Source organism: Hypomesus nipponensis, chromosome 11, assembly GCF_054491055.1.
Source record: "Hypomesus nipponensis isolate SF chromosome 11, ASM5449105v1, whole genome shotgun sequence".
NCBI lineage: Eukaryota > Metazoa > Chordata > Actinopteri > Osmeriformes > Osmeridae > Hypomesus > Hypomesus nipponensis.
The window spans coordinates 15,980,045-16,001,211 of NC_140371.1; the positions used below are offsets into that span (position 1 = coordinate 15,980,045).

Genomic DNA, 21,167 nt, shown 5'->3' on the forward strand with positions numbered 1-21,167 from the left:
CTCAGATAGCTGTCGCGCTACCTCGACACTAACATCTATGACAGAGGTGGTCTGGGAGTTGGAGCCAGGAAAACAGCGTAGGCTGAGGGCTTGCCTGTTTGCTGATGCTGTGTGTGTTGATGCTGTTGGGGCTGGAGTCGTATCTGAAGGCCTGGCGGAGCTCCTCGGAGCAGTCGTAGCGGGCCCACTCCTCAGGAGAGCAGGGGAGGGCGTTGCTGTAAGGTCTGGGTTTAGGCCTTTCCTCAAGGGGGGGTGGCTGAAGGGACACACAGATGGAACAGTTGAGATGGGATCTCTGCTGTGTATGATACAGCTGAGTCTTGGAGGAAAGGTTTTTTCACTGGCTACACAATGGAGGCTGTTCCAACAAAAGCCATTTCCCCATCTTAAAATGTACAGCCCTGAGAGTGGACTGGGTGTTACTTGTACATCTTTGGTCTTCTTGCTTTTGTCCTTCTCCTTGTCTTTGTCTTTTTTGGAGGTGGCAGAGGGGGGGAGCTGAGACGGCTGCCCAGAGAGATTCTTCTGCATCTCCTTGATGACCTCCACAGCTGTTGCCATGGACACCTGCGAAAGAAAGCTCGACGGTAAAAGCAATCTCTAGAGTTTACGAATATTGAAATATGCCGCATTTGAAAGCAAAAGCCGTCCAAGCTTCAGGCGAGGGGGAGAATACAGGTGGGTCTGGTAGGAGAGAGGCTGCTGACCTGCCAGATCTGCAGCACACAGCAGTAGGCCCTGAGCAGGTTCTGTTGGTGCTGGGGGTCAGTCCTGTCGGCCATGACGGCCAGCAGTGTGTGTGCTCGGACCAGGCCGTCCAGGCGCCTCACATCCCTCAGGTCAGACAGACAGGGGCCAGCCTGGACCCCCTGCACCCCGATGTGAGACTCACACTTGACAGGGATCACACCTGCCCCCTCAGCTTTCTCTGTTGGAAGGATACACTCGTATATGTACTGGTATAAACACATATAGAGTCCGCTTGGGAAACTTTAGGTTGACAACGACTGGACAAAGTCTGAGAACACTCAAACCTCCACTTTGCAACTTCTCCTTCCTTTCCAATCCTTTCGGTTCACACCCCTTTGACAAAGGTTTATCTGGAGAGTCAATAAAACATTCAGTATAAGGTATAAGAGACACAACATCCAAATCATGTTTACAGAATCTACACTGGTTGCCTCTGATGGGGCCAGTACCTGTGATTCCTCCCTGATCAGGGTCCACGAGGAGCAGGATGTCGACGGCCCACTGGATCTGGTACTGGGCATCAGCCAGGGGGAAGTTCTGACAGAACAGCCATCCTCCAAACTCCAACAGGTACTCCACCTTCTGCCACTGACTCTGCAAAGACTGGACATAGAAAACACAGGAAGGCTATCAAAGTCTGTTCTTTAGTAGTTAACAGACTGCTAAATGGGATGCTTTATGTATAAAGTTGGAAAAAGAGATTAGGATTTGTTCAATAAGATGTCCATATATACAGTAACGTATCCTTGTCTACAGCTGTGATTAACTCAAAAGCTACTAGGTGGGATTTGGACAAATACTTGGAAAATGCATTCCCACTCTTTCTAATGCTAATCCTATCATGCATTACGACACAGAGTATAATCCAGAGTGTTGTGAAAGGCCGTACCACCAGGGATGTGATGGAGTTCTGGTAGCTGGCCAGCTGCTGGAGCATGTCCTGAGCACACAGCGCCACCCGGTGCCACATGTGGGAACAGGAGAGCTCCCCCTCGTCCCTGAACTTCTGCATGTCCATCAGCACGCTCTCTCCCAGACGCGCTCGCACCAACACCCTGTGCTTGAACAGGAGTCTGGAGGACAGGGAGAGAACAACTAAAATCAAATCAGTTTGGAACAATCAAATGAACACAAGCATATAAACATCAGTATGAACACAAATATGTCGAAACCTCTTCATAAAATAGGATATTGTTACATTCTGACATGAATTCAGTCCCTAATAAAGCATGCACGTGCATTACCATCTGTCCACAAAGAGTGAAGCAATCGATTTGAAAAAGTACGGCTGCTACCGTTTGAGCGTCACTTTCCCATCCCTCTCTCCCCCTCCGTCGGTCCATTCGGACCCTTGCTGGGCACTCACATCCTGGCTCTGGTGCGGGGCATGTCTCTAATGGCCTCATCCAGCACCTGCATGGCCTGCTTCCAGTCAGCCCTGTCTGCATGGATGTGGAAGAGCAGCCCGTACATGGCTGCTCTCAGGGTCAGGTCACCCTCAGTGGTCCCCGAGCCTGTGCACACACACGTGGATGGATACACATGCAGAGCTCAGAGGTCAGTGAGCCCACACCGGAGCACGTCATGTTTTATGCATTCACATCATGTACTGTGTGAAAAGAGCCAGGCGAACCATGGGAGTATAGATGGAAAACATGTATTCGCACGGGTCTGGTTGGAATGCATTTGAGAAAAGATACGACCACAGGGGTCCTTAAGACAGGAAGGACATCTTGTCAAAGTCAGTCAGCTAGTCAGCCAGTCGCTCAGTCAGTCCCACCTGAGCTTGGAGTAGCATGAGCATGTGAGGTTTGAACACGGACTCACCCGAGGAGCTCCCAGAGGGCCCTGCAGTCAGGTTTTTACCTTTCCCCTGTTTTCATCAAGAAGGAAGAAAAGGCATTAGCACTTCCAAGACTCCCGCGACTGACGGCGCGGAGGCAGCCCTCACCGACTGCTTCGATGCAACGTCGAGGCCGTGGGGGGTTTCTCCTTACCTTGGGCTCCTTGGTGCTGCAGGGGGCCAGGGCGCGCAGGATGCTCTCCAGAGGCTGCCTGAGGTGCTGCCTCTCGGCAGGGGTCTCCGTCAGGGGCAGGCAGGCGTTCCAGTAGTGTCTGGCTGCAGCCACACACAGAGCAGGGTTCCCAGCATGCTCTGCATAACTGGAACAGAGAAGAAAGCACGAGTCGAACTGGCTCCTCGAAGGAATTCAACAGAAGACATGGAGATGATAAAGTCAGGGGAAAAAGAGGAAAAAATCTAAAGGAAGGATGAGAAATGGAGAGATTACAAAGGGGTGTTTGAAGCTTTGTTTAAAGGACCTGAGGGGGCTGGTGAGAATGGGACTGGTGGAGACACCAACCTGACACTGGACTGCAGCATTCTCAGGGCTGCTTTGTAGCTGTGGGGATGGCCACTGGACTTGTGAGCCATGCTAAGTCCTCTCAAAAGGGCAGCGTTGCTCAGGATCTCCTGCACTGCTGAAGGCTTGTATCTGTGATTAAAAAGCACACCTTGACTTTTTTTTGCTGTTGAAAAAGACACCATTAATCGGTCACAATTCAACAGTCATGCATGTGATAGGGGAACACGTCCATACTGAACAACATTTTGCTAAGTGTAAATATAAGATTTTGATACTGCTTCCATTCTATGTCAATTGCAATGCCATTCCAGGGTCACTAGGTGTCATTCTTACCATATATTAAACTCAACACAAAAACGACTTTCTCCTACAGCCATATTTGGACCCACATAGAAGACACTGAAATGCCTCCAAACGACACGCTGTGTCGTTGACATTTCCAGCCTCTCAGTGTGAGAGGTTAAGTAAGGGCCTGACACTTACAGAGCATAGGGCATGACCTTCAGCCTCTGTGCAGCGGCTTCTTCCAGCTGCAGTGCATTGTGGGTGCAGGTTCTGACAAGGCTGTGGTCGTGGGCGTGGTAGGAAAAGGAGGCCAGCTGCGTCCATACCTGCAGCTCTACCACAGGGTCACTCCACTTGCAATCAGATGCCATGCGAACCAACTACAGAGGACGGGGGAGGAAGAACGAAGAGGCATTGTTAAATAGAGGAGAGGATGTAAAAAAAATTGGAACATGTCATGGTATTATATTCGAGTTTTCTTTTTGCACTAGACATTGACATACAAAACAAATACAGGCTTTGAAAGATTTCTTCAAGGCAGCAGTTGTTGTCTGAATAACAAACCAGGCCCCGCTGGTCCCAGTACAGACACGCTACGTACAGCAGGAAGACTCGGGACAGAGAACTCCATCTGTCTGGGGTGAGTGTTGCAGAGGAACATCTCCACTCCAACCAACGCACGTGTCATGGCAGACACTGACTCATTCTTACACTGGAGCGACACACAAAAACACACGTACACGAGACTCAATATTTTATGACCTATATTTCATCACAATGTTACATTCAGAGAGTTTCGGTTAAAGCCGCAGAGATTTAAGTGTATCGACCATTTTTCTCTTATTCTGTGCTTGTTGAATGTTCTCGCTAACATTGAAGTCACTCGTGCACTAAAGCCATATACACTGCAAAAATGCTCTATCAAATTTAAATACAAAAATATTCGTTATGAGCTGGCTTATAACGGTCAGTATAGTAAAAAATATGTAACTTGATAAGATTTCTTTAGATATTGTGTCTCTTACTTGAGTCATACTAAAGTCCAACTAGATTTAAAATCTAAAAACAAGATCATCACACACATATTAGTTGGATGTACATTTTTACAGTATACCGGAACATGAGTTCCTCGCCACCCATCAACTGATCAAGTATCTTAACTGAGAGTGGACAGTGTTACCTCGTCATCAATGTCCAGCTTTTGGCCAATCTGCTGCTGGAGGAGCCTCTTGGACCTCACCCACGTGGAGACCACCTGTTTCCTGGCGGCGATGGGGACACTCTCCCCAGGAATGTTGCAATTGGACAGGTGAAGTGCATAGTCACAAAGCTACAACCAACAAAGGAAGTTAACTAAGGCAAGCAGGTTCTAAAGCCCAGTCTAAGCCTTAAGTATCTAGAAGATTCTCTTTGCATATCAACATGCAGCTGTAAACTTACAGCTCTGTAGCCCAGGGCTGTCGGGCTTGCACATTCCAAAGAACTTTCAAAGTCCTTATCGGAATGTGTTTAAGTCTGTCGAGATACGTGTTTAAAAAATGGAGGGCCATTTCTATCTTGAGTGAGAACCATTATGAAGACACTTAGTTAATAATTCACTGATAAAGCTTCTTTCATCCAGAGTTAGCACTGATGTACATGGTACCGTACATTCTTTATGATAGAAATGGAAACAGGATTTAATTGGGAACAAATGCAGCAAGCAGAACAGATAAACAAAACGTTCTCAATGTGATGTGATGGTGGGTAGATTAAACAAGTAAAATGATTAATGCTACTACATGTGCATGTGTGTGTGTGGGAGTATGTGTGACCATATTATTATCTAGTCTATGTTATCTTCTTAAACAATAAAAAGCTAAGTAATTTTAGTCTTTTTTATGTAGTCTATTTTATCTCCTTAAACAATGAAAAATATAATACTTTTTTCGGCCAACATTCTTGTCTATGTTCTATTCTTAAACAATGAAAAAGTGTTCACCCTGGGGTTTAAAAGGTTCACTCTCAACAGTCATCCAACCACAACATTTCTCAACTTCACATCATCTTCTGGATTTCTGTGATGTCAAGGAAGACACCGCTCCAAGGAGAAAGTGCTCAGTTGTGAAGCAGACAACAGAATGAGTTACAGCAGCCCTACAGGAACGAGGCCAGTTCAGTGATTAAGACAGACCTGGCATTTCCAAAGAGCAAGGTCCCTGGAGGAACACACACAGCCCTGTGATCCCTAAACATACCCTGTAGGAGTGTGCCACAGTCCAGGTGTAAGGTAGCCCCGGACCGGGTCTACCCCTGTCTGTCTCAATTAGCTCAGAGTCACACACTGTGTTTGTTTGTACGTAAATAAAACAAACAAAGCCTCTTCAGGGTAAAGCTCACGACACTTTCGCTTCCCATCCAACGTGCTTAGGGAGGGATGAACCTGCCTCCATGACGAGCCATATCAGCCCACCTTTAAATCTCTCATGTCCAATCCAACCAAGCGCACACTGCATTCGATTACAGTCATTACCCCTGGCCACAGTTAAATAAACAAACAGTCATGACCCCAAGCCACAGTTAAATCAACAAACACAAGTACACCCACACACACACACACACAGACACACACGCACACACCTCCAGTGCCTTGCGTACATCCTGCAGGGCAGCCGGGTCCAGGAAGACCCCATGGACGCTGCCGCTCCTCTCAGCTCCCTTCCCAGCTGCTTTCTTGGCCTTGTCCCCTGGAGGAGCCCCCCTGCCTCCACCATCCTGCGTCTCCTGACTGGCCCCAGCCCCAGCCCCAGCCCCAGCCCCGCTCCAGGGCTGGATCATCCCCTGGGCCACTGCATCGCACAGCAACACCAACAACACCGGCTCCCTGGGAACAACACAAGACCAGGCTCCCATTGTAACATCAGCCTGAGCCATTGCAACTGAGAGAGGAGCTCCCGGAGAAATCTAGGGGGCGTTTTTATTTTCAAATTGATGAGAGAAGATCAAGGACCACCACCGGTCTTGTTGATGCACTCCAATTATACATTATGTATAGTTATACATTATAAATAACAAAGGGAAGTTGTCCTGAGGATGTCCTCTGATTGTATCCACTGAGTACAGTATGAGTGCAGAGTTATGAGGCTCCGACCAACCCTGCGTGTCCCGTCTGTTTGAGCAGCTCTACCAGCTTCTGAAAGGGGGCGAGGAGGCGTCTGTGCTCCCCTTGAGCCAGCAGATGGCTGTTGTAGTTCCACAAGTACACTGCTGCGTTGACCACCACCCAGGCCTCTCTTAACTCTGCCCCCAGGTCCGCCGCACGCAGGAAGTTGGAGGTGGCGTAGGCCGACAAACTCTGGATCCAGTCCCTGAGAGGGGGAAAACAATAAATATAGCTGAAACAATCTGCTTAATTAGAATGGGGCTCCATAACAACAGTGGTTACAATTACACGCCTGGCCACTCACACAGAAAATGGCTAATAAGCACCTGTTGTTGATTACTGCCCATGGAAATAATTGGCTCAAGCCCTGTGTGTTCTGTGTGTTTACATCACCAGGCCATGCTCTGTTTTGTTCACCCACTTGTAGACTGTCCACTGTGGATCGTCGTCTGAGGGGCCACGCCCTCTCTCATCCGGAGGCACGGCAGGGCCGTTGAGCTGCACTCCCTCGGTGCGCAGCTTTTGGATGGTGGCCTAGCAGGGACAAACAGAGAAATTAAGTCCAGGTAAGGACCATTGAGTGATATTGAAGGTGACCTGCCCTCCAAATAACTCCACCACACAGAGGCGTTGCACTTTCCGCTAACTAACGGAGAGGAAGAGAGGTGGCCACAGTCATCAAGGCTCTGTTAGGCGATCAAAGGGATCTACAATTATCTGTGAACTTTGAGAACAATGCTTTTGGCTTATTCAGCTGACAACCACAGTTGGAACTAAAAAAGGTCTCCGTCATCAAATTAAGAGAGGGCACCTTTTGAAGAAACCTCCCTCCCATAAAACAAAGGCAGTCGCAGTCTCTAAGAACAAAGAGAGGGATAACATGAAGGGGGGGGGGGAAGCAAGACTGCATTTCTGGTTTTGTCAGGATCATCTATTTTCCTAGATTGCAAGCTACTTCTTACTTTTCTTCAAAGTGCTTTAAAGCCACTATCTCTGAAGACTTAATAAAGTTCTGGTGCCGTGGGTCAACTGAGTGGGTGTATGGAAAAACAAAACAAGAACGATAGCTCAGACATCATCAAGACTTAACTGGTTGAATCAATCAACATCTACATCTTCGGGCTAAATGAAATTCCACAATGCGACTAACAATGTTCTTGTTCTCTTTCAATTACACCATATTTGGGAATTCAAACTGTCAGGCCTAATCCATCAACAACCACAGACAACCGTGGTATTACAGTTCTGACAAGGGAAGTAAGGGTAGTAAGTAAGGGCAAGTACTTTAAAGACTGCATGGAGGTTGCTCAGTCTTCTCTTCTGGACAATCACCCTCATGTCCAGTATGACATGTTAGTAATACATATGTGAAAGCAGATGTTTGGGTATCGTCTCATCCTCCCCCCCTCCTCCCAAATGTTCTAAATGACCAGGGGTCAAAGGTGAGCATCACCTCTGCGTTAATGAAGCAGACTTCAGCCAAGAGGCGGAGCAAGTCCCTCTCCGTGCTTTGGACCAGTCCCACTGCCAACGGACGCAGGTCGCCATGGAAACTGTCTCCAAGGATCTCGTCCTCTTTCCGTTCACCTGTGGGGAATGAGATGAGCTTTTAAGGTCTCGATTGCTGCTCCTCACGTATAATTCTCAATTGCTAAAACTGAAGCTTGGTTTAAACCTTCAATCTGCCAATGATCAATAAAGATTGCTTTTCACATAAAGTAGAAGGATCTCTACCCCAGTGATGATTTAATCATGCAGTTAAGCTAAACTGACCGATCAAGCCTTTAAGCTAAGCTTGTAACATTGGAAGGGTTTTAGATGGTTGATGCAATTGTTGACAAAGAATCACTATACTTTATATCAGGGGTATCACATGAAATCACAAAGATGTGACTGATTACTGCATGCGTAATTGTTGATAACCTCCTCACCCTCAGTTTTGGGTATTTTCCATCTTCCATCATCATAAAGCAAGCAGAATCGACAGGCAGCACGACACACATCCCACACTTCCTGCTTCCTGGCTGCCTTTGCTAAAGCTCCCCACAGTTTCATCCTGAAAATAATTAAAAGATGTTGTCTAGGAATCCTTTACTACAAAAGTCATGGACTTAGCATGGGGAGTCGACATGGGGTACTGTGCACAGCAGTATTATAGTGGTGTTTGTTTGGGTAGATAAAAAAAATGAATGTTTCTTTTTGTACTTCTACCCACTCTGCAATTACGTATGTTTCTACCCTATCCTAATGACCGGCTTTTTAGATGGTTGGAAGCATGGAATCATGCATTTACTGGCTGCAACCTATCCCACCCAGAGTAGTTTCCCTCTAATGATGTAAACAACAGAAGGGATCTGTGTGCACTCCAAATGAACACTGGTCCACACTTCAGCTTGGTGTCCAAGAGACTCATTCATCTTTCTATATTTTATTGTATATTTAATGGATATACATCCATGTACCATGAAACCTAATGATGTCAAGAGTGTGTCCAAAACATGATTCAATTGTACATGTACAGCAAAACCTTGACATGCAGCTTTAATGTAGATTTGTGAATATTAGCAGCTAGCGTCCTATATATTTCTCTCTACCCCTCCCCCTCCCTCTCCCTCCCTCTCCGACACAAACATATGCATCAAGATTGTAAAACATGGAGTACCTCTCTCTGTGGTTGCTGCTGTCTGTCTGTCTGGCCAGGTGTCCGTGTAGCTTGCCTACACAAGCAGCGTGGTGCTGAGCCCGAGCAGAGAGCTGAGCTACAAGCCCAGGGCCCTCTGTGCCTCAGGGGACAGAAGAATCAGGAGCACACTTCAGTATGGATTTACATAGAACATTTACATACAGAAAGTCACTGCAGTAGATATGACCCTTCATTTGAATACATTGTTTCCGTGCATACCAGCACACCAAATTCCTTATTCAATATTTACACAGGCAACACTGCCCAACATTTTCAACAGCATTTTTTTTATGTTCATCAAGTTTGCAATTTCTCCAACTGCAGTACTGTATGGTTTGAAAGGAATAATCTTCTTTTTGTGGTGAAGCTTCACGTTCCTACATTCCTAGTCTTACATAAAAAGGCATGTGATAAATTAGAGGAAGCTGCTACCAGTCAATTGTAGGGCAACACAAATGGATGAGAAGTCAGAAAGCCAGAAATCCCAGATTCATCAGGAATACATGAATAAACTTAGCCTTAGAACAAAAGCAGTCATAACTGTATTTCTCTGAAACGGCTAGCACGTTAGCAATTGAATAATGTATAGGTGTTGCTACGTGCTGCCTTTTAAAGAGCGGGAAATATCTGCAGGTTGGCCCTGGTGCTCTCAGTGGCATAGTTCACAGACACCTCTCTACATTTCTGGTGACAGTCTGGGGGCCAAATGGAGACCCTGAGAACATTACAGGCTATGACTAATGCATCTTCATTCAAACACTTCAGCTCGCTCCCTCGTTCTCCAGTGTCACTGGGTTTTGCTTTGATGTTTAAACACCTTCCTTGCCCTTGTGTGTTTTATTTTCTTTCGCTTGAGTTGTCGGGGCTAGGGGATAGGTATCCTAGCCTCTAGTGTGTAATCTATTGTGTCCCTGAGGAACACAGTCGTGATCTACAGATGCATGTTTATAGAGTATTGTGCGCCTGTATGAGCAGAAACGGTCGCGGCCGACTTTCAGAGTGGGGCCCTTGCCTGGATCATTAGGCAGCTGAGTGTTCATTTGATCCTGGGCTCCAGGAAGCCCGTAGGGGGAATGGATCAAAGAGTCCTAGCCCACAGCCCTCAGGCTTCATATTCCTCTACACACAGGCTATGGGGGTTTGGTATGAAATACAAGACTAGAGAACTCATCCCGACTCCATGAAATCCTCCTCCCAATAGCTTAGTTCTGGTAGTTAAACTTCTTCCAATGTTTCCCTTTTAAACTCAAGGAATTGAGAGGCATGATGAGCTGACCTATAGCACCCGTCTTCAGCTCATGTATAAAACTGGGTAGAAGAAAGTGCTGTGAAAACACAAGTTTGTACCTTGTACAGTGTTGTCTGCGTCCAGTACCACCTGGAAAGCATCAGGTGCCAGAGCGAGCCCTGCGGTGACCAGCATGGGCCGTCTCCTCCTCACCCCCTCCTGTGGCTGCCCGTTCTTCGCCTGCCAGGGAGAGAAAGACAGGGAACGAGAACGAGAAATGGAAGAGAGTGAGTGAGTGAGTGAGTGGAATAGAGCTAAAAGAGAGACAGAAAGTGAGTGAGATGGAGACGGGGACAGGACTTGAAATGAACGGCGTCCGTTAGTTAGAAATTAGAAATAAGTAGAAAATATTTTTGATACTTTTTGAAAAAAAAATCCCAAACTTTTTTCAAACCTTTAGAAACTTTTTTACTACAGCCACACCAATAATTGTGTTAGCCCCACCATGAAACAAGCAAGAAAAGTGTGTATTTGAGCCTCATGACTGTACTTTAAGTTGCAAATAACCAACACCCATGTCAGAATGTCAAATTGCAAAAACATAAGAATTTACATTTTGGGCTGGGTCGGGTTCAAAAGTTATTTGCGAGTCCCGGACAGAGAAATATATTTTTTGAGCTATGCTGTTCACCTATATGATCTCAAAGCACACCACCAAGTGAATGATCACCACTTTAAGTGAAACTACAAAACTGGCTTTGAAAGACATCAATTTGACCCTTAAAACTGAACCAATTTGAAAAAGCAACATTACCCCCGCCAGTGCTCTTTTTCAAAAGGTTTCTTTTTTCATTGTAATAATAAAAAGCAGCCTCAGTGCTAGATAACATGTGGAGGGCCTGCCACTGTTTGTACTGGACCGCAGTGGACCTGTTGGATGAGCATGGCAGCCTGGTCCTCTGTCCTGGCGGGGCTCTGATAGAGGGTCCCACTGAGCTGCAGGAGGTGGACGGCTGAGCAGAGGCGCTCGCGATGCACCCCTCCCTCATCCAGCAGCAGAGCCTTCTGAAGATGAACCAGGGCCGGGTCCAACCTCCCCTCCTCCTCCTCTATCAGCGCCAGCTCCGAGTGGACTTGACAGCGTGACTCCAGCAGCAAGCTGAAACGCCCACACAGACACAACACACACGATACTGGGATGAAACAGAATACATTCACGAATGGGCGCATGAACGCACATCCAGCACAGACACACAGTGGGAGTCACCTGTGGGTGTCTTCAAGGACTTCAGCCAATCTGAGAAGCGCTGATTTTATTTTCCTCCTGAGGTTGTTCTGCAGGAGAGGTAGACAGGCGTTCCACTGTGTGGCACACACACCCTGCATGACACGGGCGTCCCCATCTCTCACTGCACTCTGCAGCAACTGGTCCAGCCTGCCTACCACCTTCAGCTGGGCCTGTAGAACAACAAACACCTACAGTAAGATCCCTGTGGACCACACTGCAGTCACACTTGGCTAGTGGTAAGACTGCAGATGAACCGCAATGCTACGGCACACGTGGTCATTACAGTTTTCCTTGCACGACTAAGAAAGAACATTAGGAAAATATGTGGCACATTTGCATGAAGTAAAGCTCCAGTACATTTAGTTAACACTGTCAACTAACTGAAATAATGATGTTCTGGATGATCGCGCAGCAATTCAATAAGAATACCTCCACGCTGGATTTAGAGTAATCCTTCATCTTGCCCCCTTGTTTCTGTAGGTCCAATTCACACTCGACACATTCGATCATTATGCCCTGCCCAACACTCTGGAAATGAACATGGAAAAATGACATGTTATGATAATGTAAGAGAGAATCTGAGCAACAGAGCCCGTGATGCCAAGACAATAGCTCACAGTCCATTGCTGCTAACTGACTGGAAGACCAGATGGCCCATTTCCAAACAATGAGTTACATTTTATGTCAACTGCAAAAGTGGTTTTGTGTTACGCGTTGCCGCTTTTCATTTAAATCACTCCGCGGTACTGTATAGTACAGTATGTCAAGCATTGGAAAGATGAAGCTGTAAGTCTCTTTACCCATAAGATTTCCACCCACGGCTGTGATTTAACATAACTGAGAGAGAAGCGGAGAAAATAAATCCATTTGGGGTTAAACTCAGCTGGCTAATCAGTTCTACTGACGAGTGGCCAACTTGAGTCGGGGGCAATTTCCGTGCATATATTTGCATAATCGCATGATATAAAAATGTCTGAAATATAGATACACGCTAAAACATGAGACTATCTGAGATTATACTTCACTCACTTGGACTCCCACTGTCTTGAGCTCTTTCAAACAGTCAGCAGCCATCTGCTGATGTTTCAGCTGCGACGCCAGCAGAGCTAGCTCCAGGAGGAAAGACGTCCTGGGGACAGAGTACAAACGATGGGACGTATTTAAACTGTATGATGAGTCATGAATAGAACCATAGCCATGTAAAGTGATCCGCCCACCATATGGAGAATCTGAACTCAACCAGTGGGTTGGTAACGTGCAATGTCGGAGTCAGAAGAGCCCGAGGAGGGGCGGGGTCACACACCTGTCGGTAGGAGAGATGGGCGAGAGGCTCTCCTCTGGAGCCGGCCTGGTGTCTGGGACCACAGCGGGCTGCGGGGGGGGCTCGGACTGGACCAGCAGATGGAATATCTCACTCAACTTAGCAGTGTAGTCATTCTTCGCCTCGCCGAGCTCAACCTCACTGTGGACCACAGAATAATACAGGCATGTGCGCCACACACACACACACACACAAAGACAAATAAGCGTTAACCTCAGGCATACTGTAATAACCTATATACTATATATACGTCATTCTGATGATGGTAAGGGGCTGGGTGATTCATCCTCCCCATGCCTCTGGCTCTACTTGTGAACGATGAGGACTGACATGCAGAGTACAAGCCTGGGGACAGGAGCCTGGTTCACCTCCAAGTAGCACCAAGAGCCGTGCTAAACTGCTCATGTAGATCTGAACCCAGGGAAACTGGTCCACAGGCCCAAGGCCATGCTGAGACCTGCATATTATTTGCCAAGTGACCTAGGTCTAGTGGTTACAGAAGGTCCAAGTCAACATATGGAAACTTCAGGATGTCTTTTTTTTTCTTTAAGAAGATTCAAAATCCTATAGTGCAATCTACAAGGGAAGACATGCTGCAGAACACAACTCTAAACATAATTTGATAAATAAAGAAATATAAATAACAAACTATGTATAGCAAATCTTGATGATAAAAACTAAGGAAAAATTCTAAGGAAACAGAGGGCAATGGCTAGATTGTATAGAATATAACTTACTGTTTCAGGTTCTGCATTTTGTAAATAACAGATAACAAAGGACATGCTTCTGTTTTTTGGGGGGATTTAGAGAAGTCAAACAACTTGTGTCGTACCTATAGGGAAGATAACTCCATTAGTTGATTTAATAAGACAATGGCACATAGCGCCAAAAGATCATTTCTCACAGTACTTTCTGAAAAATACCAGGTCTTACCAGCAGGGAGAAGATTTGGGGATACAGGTCAGGGGCATTAGACTCTATGAAGTCAGACGTGGCCTTGGCAAAGCTGCAAGCTTCCTTCCATTTGCCTGCGTCCACAAGGCATTCAACAAGGAGTCTGTTGAAAGAGACTGAACATAACTGACGATAACCCCTTGACACAAATCCCATGAAACAAGTCTAATTCTTCTGGGTCTCAACAGTGGGTTATTGGCATGGCCATAGATCCACGTTGAGTCTGTACCACCTACTGCATGAGATGTGCCCTCCAGCTGTGATCGGGCTCCCCCACCTCCTCCAGGGCCTTCACCACCCGGGAGAGGGAGGGCACCAGGTGCTGGCGAAGCCGAGGTCTCATGAGAGGGCGCACCTTCTGGAAGTACAACACTGAGGCATTGAACACCAGAAAGTGGTATCTAAGGATAACAGAGCAGATAAGATAACAGTTTTAAGATCAATTTTTTAGGCTCTATCTTGCGATAGAATACAGTATGCTGTCTGATGTTTTAGTACATCTCAATTAAGGCCAAGTGTCAACCTCGGATGAAGATCCTTATAGTTCAATACATCTACAGGGACCATATTTATGGTACTATGTGTCTCTATTTGAGATAAAGGAATAATCTTATGGGATATAGACACTCAAATTAATTGTTCAACAAAAAGTGTTATGTCAAAAGGTTGCTAATTTATCCACCAGAGAGGGCACTGACTGAACATTAGTCTGGGTTGTATTGGTATTCATTCCTTTTAGTGCTAATTGGGATCATTCCAGCAGTCCTTATTGGCAGATTATGAGTTCATCATCCAACCCTTTTTAACAAGAATCTCTAGCTTGATTTGTACTGCACACAGGCAGTGTCTCAAAGTGAATTACATAATATAAAATTTCTTAAAACATACTTTAAGTATATATTCTTTTTTTTTCCTCCTTAGGTTTGTTTGTTGCCTATCATATATATGATCTTTGTGGTCTTCAATTCACAATTCAATGGGATATTGTGTTAAGTGGTTAAAATGAACTGAGTAGTTTTGGAACACATAGCAGTTTATAGTGGAGCACACCTTTGAATCCTTGAATGTGCACTAGAATGATCCTGCCCCCCACAAGCCCTTCATGTCATCTCCTCCTATGAATATTTCCCTTCTATGATTGCTTTGAACAGAGGCAGACATGATAAGATATACTGCTTTGCAGCAGACAATATGAAAGATGAGGCACATTCCAAATAAATTATTAAATTATTCTGTCACATAGAGTGCCAGCGAGACTAACTTTGTTCAAAAAGGAGGCAGGGAAATTAGAAACATGTTCTCATCAGATTGCTAACCTTGGTTTGTCCTTTGAAATCTCAATCGCCTTGAGAAAATAAACCGCAGCCTTTTCAATCTCTTCCTGAAATTAAATATAATGAGTTAAAATGGAAAAAGAGAAAGGTAGGTCGTACAGGCAGATGAGCAATACAGCTTGATGATTTATGACATTAATCAACAGATGATATTTTTATGGAAAAACCAAGATTCAAAGAAGTTACATCAGTGTATTTACGTACCAAACAACAAGCCAATGACACATGCTTTCAGAAATGGTTCGATCAAGCTTGACGAGACTTGCACAGAACAAATGAGCAAACTGTACTGTAATTCTGTCTCACCACACTCCCAGCGGTCTGGGGAGAGTTCAGCTGGCCTTGGCAGAGGTACGCTCGACACAGGAATTGATTAGCAGGGGGTTTACCCTCAAAATACATCCTTAGACAGTCTCTGCTGATCTTGTTGCAACCCAGCTGAAACAAAAAACATGCATCTGTCATGAACAAATAAATATGTTTGTTCTAACCTCTATTATAATAGTTAAAACACAGTACAATTCTTCTTTTAACAAATTGTAATTTGAACAGCTATGCTACACTTATGTAAGACCTTAATGTGTATTATGTACTGATTTATAATAGCAATACAAGCCAAGCAATGCAGTATTAACATGATCAAATGTATGCGAGGCAGGGGTAGATACAAATCAAACCTTTTGGCATAAATTATGTTGTTAGCAATATCTGCAGTATTTTAGAGTACTAATCAGTTGTGTTTCATGACGAATCAATGTTGACTGACTGAAAGAAGGGCAGATAACAGTCTCCATAGGCAATATTTTTGGAAAGACTTTGCATAGATATAGCTTGATTAATTAACTTTGACGTTAAGTTAGTTTCAGATGAAAATGGGAATTAAATCTTTAAGTGAAGCTTAAATGTGTGTAAGATTCTCCCCATTTGAGATCAAATCACTCTAGGCAAGAATGGCATATTAGTCTACAACACTTCCTCTCTGTCATATAGGCCTACTTATATGGGAGTTGAGAAGATAAGACAACAAAGCCAGAAAACGAGCTTCTACACATCTACTTCTTTCTTTCTTTCTTTCATTCATTCATTTAGCAGACGCTTTTATCCCCTTACATAGACTGCTGATGACACATAACATGTTTGCATCTAGATCCAATCCACTTGTGTCATAGTCATGTCATACTTCACACAGTGATGACACCTACTTTTAAATTAATTTCTACCATTTCATGAAGTCACATGAAGAGATAAGCTTACCTTAAACACATCCAAGAGAAAAGTAAATGAAAGACCACAGGCTTATTTTATGATGTTTGCATCACATGCACCTCTTGCATTTATATTAATTCGTTTTTTTCTTAATACTTGAGACGTTCTCTATTCTATAATGTTTTGAAGAAAAAAATAAAGACCTTCACATTAATATGACGTAGGCCTGTAATAGCCAGTGCTTACCTGAAGAGCTTGCTCGGCACATAGAACGTACAACTCTGGAGGACCAAAGCATCGCGAGTCTGAGGCAGGCTCCTCAGACGTTCCCTTGACAATCAAGTCGTAAGCTGAACGAAGTGCACCTACATCTATTCCAAAAACATCACAGTGAAAAGGCTGATCTAGTTTACACGGCAAATTGTCGGTTTTAATGTTATTGCTAGTTATTTCTTCGTTGTGTATTTCTACAGTACTTCTCACCTTTATGTTGCTGCGCCTGAGTTAAATATTGACGAATGGGAAGGTCCATAGTAAGACAAGTATCAGATCAAACAAGCTCACTAGACTAGTAAGTAAATTAATTGGTGCTAGTTTTGAAAGAGAGCTATGCTAGCTACTGTAGCTGTACTTCTTCCGATACAGTACTAAGTAGCTGGCTACTATACTGCACCAGTGAAGTTAGAGTCTAACTTAGACTACAGTAGTCTACCGAGAGCTATACTTGTCACCCAGATGACAGGTACTAGGATTTTGCTTGCAAAGCCAACCATATTCCGTTTCAAAAGCAGTTGAGTAAGTAAAACAGTAGCTACAGTAGCTAAATCCCACAAACCCAGACTACAAGTTATAGGCTACAGCTATCCATATCAAGAAATATGAATTACGTCTCCTATATGTAGTTAGCTAGCTAGCTAGTTCAAAAGTTTCGAACAGCATCGTTAGTTTGGTTAACGTATCCTAGCAACGAGCATCTGAACGGAAAGCGCAGAGGTCCAAAGGAGGAAACCATAGCCAGAGCCTGTTTTAGGACATTCTCTGCCATAGCTTGGATATTAGGCTAAAAGTAATTAGATACTGGTAGCTAGTAGTAATTCAAAGTACATTTCGTCAACCAGCGTGGTTAACTATCCATGTTTTGAAATGTTTGCCTGATTCCATGTTAATCACCTGTCCTATTCTTCGACTCAGCCTCAGTCATCCAGAGTCATCCACCTTTGTGGAGTAGGCTAGCCTTAACTCTTTCAAATCCGCATACCTCGTCCATTCATTCTCACTAAAGTGTTAACTTGATGTACAAGAGTCTCCATCTCTTCGTTTCTGGGGCATTTTTTCCTTACACAGGCATAATTATTTCTTAAGTGTCCCTCTGCAGCATTACCCTCTGATTTTGAATGTATTTCTTTAAGATTGTAGCATAAACTTCACCTGAATATGGAGTTTTGTGGTGCACAACTTGCAACGAAGGCAATTAACCCAAGTTGTTCACTGAGAAAAAAGGATAATCATTAATGCAGCAGTGACATCTATGTATCTATGTGTTATCTATGTAACACTGGGAACATCTAGCCCATAATAATCCAAATGGCAACATCATGTCCACCAAGGTGGAAAAGAAAGATAAACAATGCTTCACAGTTAAATTGCATAATCACTTAGCCTAGCTAATCTTCTCAGTATTAAACAAGGTAAAGAGCATCAATATATTGTTTTGGGTATTATTTTGGGAATGTATTCAGATGAAAGATTGAGGCAAACTTCATAAAGCTATTTTCCCCCCAAAAATGATCAGGCTCCAGGACTGTTGAAACTGTTCGTTCCGAAATCTGGTAATTAGGTGGAGCCTGCTAGCGAAGCTAATCCTGTTAGCCAGCCTCTCAGGGCTCTTTGGCATATCACACTGCCCTGGATGGAAAGATCCCTTGGGCCAACCTTTTAAAAAAAGAACGAGAGGCAGAAAACCGAACAAAACTAACAAATATATTACAAAATGATCTATGTTGAAAGGTTAAATGGTCAATAATGTTTATTTGAGGCATTTTACTATAGCCTAATTATTGAGTAGAGCTTACAAAGGTTGAAGGGTTCACAAAAAGTCAAGCTATTATGATGTGCTCAAATTATTTGATGTGCTCAAATTATGTTCTTAATCTATCCCTCAAGGAACTACTCATATTCAGTAAACTATTATCCATTGTTTCAAAACAAAATGAAATGTTTGCATTAAATAAAATCAACCCTTCACAGGATGTGTTCAGTAGCCAAGCTCTTGATCATTCAACAGTTGTCCATATAGTTAGGTGAGAAGGAATAGCTTGTAATCAACAGTAGGTCTACACAGTTGATAGGCATATAACTTCTATGTGCCCTCAACACACAAACAGTTCACTTCTTATTAATAATGAATACTTACAATATCACTGGGAAATGTGCACTCATCATATCCCAGAGATGTTACATTGGCAAGATCAAATCCATTATTGATTGCCTTCAATTATTCAAAACTTTGCAGTTAAACTTTTAGTTGCATGTTTGGTGCGCGCACACATAAATAGTTGCATCAATGATCACAATTATATGCATATGCTTGAGCCTGTACATAAACACACAATCCGGCAATCTGAATACATAGTTTCCTGCTGGGGATATTTTTCTTTGTACAACAGGCCATGATTTACAGTAGGATATTGAATTCCATTGTAAAAAAACAAACAATTATATTGACAGGTACATGGTTTGCTTACTCACACTGCATGCTTTCTCCCTCTTAAATCTTTAATTGGCAAATCCACACAGTGGATACTATTGTAGAGATGGGCAGCATTGGTGTGACTGCACAGCCAGGGCATCTTGCATGAAAACAATGTATGGAAGCAAGACATGCCACTCCTCCCATCACTAATGATTGACAAATTAGCCATGGATAAAATTCCCTAAATGCCCCGCTTCCCTCTTTTTCTCACAATTAATCATTTCCATTTGCTAATTGCAACACATAATCAAGGACAAACCAAACAAAGTGTTCAAGTAACATGTTCACATGATTATATATTTTTTTCATACATCTGCTCTTGTTTAAATTACAATCTCTCATAAGCTATTCTACTTCTACCAGGGGAGGGGCAATTTGTGGTGTGAGTCATCATATTGGCACACTGTCAGCCTGTGTTACACCTCATCTAGCAGCCTCAGTGAGAGATATACTCTTAATCATCCTACGCTTTCTGAAAGACCCTGCCATTCCCAATCCAGGCTCACTGGGAGCATTGACCATTTGCATACAGTGACTGTCTTATTCCCAATAAATGTATGTCATGCTGAGCCCTGCAGTAATGCAAGGCAAAAGCAAACTACCCAGATGCTTTATGACTTTAATGAGTGCAATACTGACTAACAATTAATACAGTAAGTGGACAGTACTGTACAGGTGGGTTGTTACACAACATAAATGTCATGTTGACGTTCTTACCAAGCTACTCAGCTCTTACATATGCCTAGCCTGCTGGTGAGGATAAATTAAAACTACTGGTTCTGATGTTACTGCAGAACGACAGATGTAATTTGTTTATTCAAACATCAATTTGAGAGGGATTAGGATTTTGATGGCACCCTGTGTACTCAGCACTCACATTGTGAAACCTTGCCCAATCCTTCTCAGTTTGCATCTGCAGATTTGGTTACATTCCATATACAGATTAATCATTTTGGAACATCTGAAAGCCAGACAAGCATTACAGTAAACCTTCCCATGATCCTCCAGCTCTGGTAGACTGCGTACTTCAGCATGACAAGCTAAGATGAATGCATCAGTGCTATTGATGCATTGAGTGGCTGCACAACATGCTAACTATGACGGGAACAACAGACAGTTCAAATGAATCTTTGGAAATGTTACTCAATTTCCTTTCGATCATCCTTTCTAGTATTTGTAACGGATTGTCTTTCAAAAATATACAGTCTCTGTAGTTCATCGGGCAAGTGAATATTGCTTATCAGTCATGGACAACTTACCTGATGCTTAGTTGCTGGTTGCCCAGTCAGAAATGTCCATTAAACTGTTACCACCCTCTTTGAGAGTTTGAGTGTCTGTTTAATTTATACAGTAAATTACCTACTATAATATTTCTTAATAATATGCTAATATGATATACTGTGATTAAAGAACCCTGAAATGCATCTGATAGGAAGTTGATTGAGGTCCTGTTAATCAGTTGTGCGGTGAAGTGCTGGCAAGATGAATGAACCCTGTCTTTTGCAGATTTCAGTTTCATTTGGTGGAAATCCCTCGGAGGATAAGCTGTGTTTGATTGATCTGGTCGTTAAGCGATTCACCAAACCTCTCCTCCTCTTCCCTTCGCTGTCTCGTCATGGTCACACATTGTCAGCAGTGATTATCCCCACTGTAGTCCAATGTGCCTTCCCGCATGAAGTGGCAGGCCTCAGAAACCACCAAGAGCTGCACGCCAACGCGTTTACCACCTCATACAACCAGTCCTAACCTCACACTTATTGGATTGACAGTACTTGGCCTGTTGACTGGGTCCACTCAAAGAACACCCCACACGCTCTCAAACATCAGTTGTCTGGGCAGTAAAGGAACATGACAGGTT

At 44.0% G+C, this 21,167-nt stretch overlaps 1 protein-coding gene across 6 annotated transcripts in view; it reads right to left on the reverse strand.

The window, feature by feature from the left end:
- Positions 1-17,666, reverse strand: part of cfap46 (cilia and flagella associated protein 46) — a 35,762-nt gene extending 18,096 nt beyond the window's left edge. Inside the window, exons 1-32 of one of the 6 annotated variants that reach the window (XR_014768878.1) lie at positions 17,041-17,666; positions 16,804-16,928; positions 15,658-15,789; positions 15,334-15,398; positions 14,254-14,418; positions 13,997-14,120; positions 13,801-13,895; positions 13,046-13,204; positions 12,772-12,871; positions 12,172-12,270; positions 11,722-11,912; positions 11,385-11,613; positions 10,574-10,694; positions 9,206-9,326; positions 8,475-8,599; positions 7,997-8,130; positions 6,965-7,077; positions 6,536-6,748; positions 6,021-6,264; positions 4,582-4,731; positions 4,003-4,113; positions 3,600-3,781; positions 3,114-3,245; positions 2,748-2,913; positions 2,578-2,623; positions 2,117-2,264; positions 1,640-1,823; positions 1,200-1,353; positions 1,035-1,100; positions 708-928; positions 430-567; positions 95-256 (exon numbers count right to left, since the gene is read on the reverse strand). Coding sequence is in view for 5 of the 6 variants with exons in the window: in XM_084709861.1 (XP_084565987.1) it covers positions 95-256; positions 430-567; positions 708-928; positions 1,035-1,100; positions 1,200-1,353; positions 1,640-1,823; positions 2,117-2,264; positions 2,578-2,623; positions 2,748-2,913; positions 3,114-3,245; positions 3,600-3,781; positions 4,003-4,113; positions 4,582-4,731; positions 6,021-6,264; positions 6,536-6,748; positions 6,965-7,077; positions 7,997-8,130; positions 8,475-8,599; positions 9,206-9,326; positions 10,574-10,694; positions 11,385-11,613; positions 11,722-11,912; positions 12,172-12,270; positions 12,772-12,871; positions 13,046-13,204; positions 13,801-13,895; positions 13,997-14,120; positions 14,254-14,418; positions 15,334-15,398; positions 15,658-15,789; positions 16,804-16,928; positions 17,041-17,089 (4,464 nt within the window). In the remaining variant the exon portion in view is untranslated. Of the gene's footprint in view, positions 1-94; positions 257-429; positions 568-707; positions 929-1,034; positions 1,101-1,199; positions 1,354-1,639; positions 1,824-2,116; positions 2,265-2,577; positions 2,624-2,747; positions 2,914-3,113; positions 3,246-3,599; positions 3,782-4,002; positions 4,114-4,581; positions 4,732-6,020; positions 6,265-6,535; positions 6,749-6,964; positions 7,078-7,996; positions 8,131-8,474; positions 8,600-9,205; positions 9,327-10,573; positions 10,695-11,384; positions 11,614-11,721; positions 11,913-12,171; positions 12,271-12,771; positions 12,872-13,045; positions 13,205-13,800; positions 13,896-13,996; positions 14,121-14,253; positions 14,419-15,067; positions 15,159-15,333; positions 15,399-15,657; positions 15,790-16,803; positions 16,929-17,040 lie in introns of those variants that run through there. The other 5 variants (XM_084709862.1, XM_084709861.1, XM_084709864.1 and 2 more) reach the window with 5 other exon arrangements.
- Positions 17,667-21,167: the final 3,501 nt, after the last annotated feature.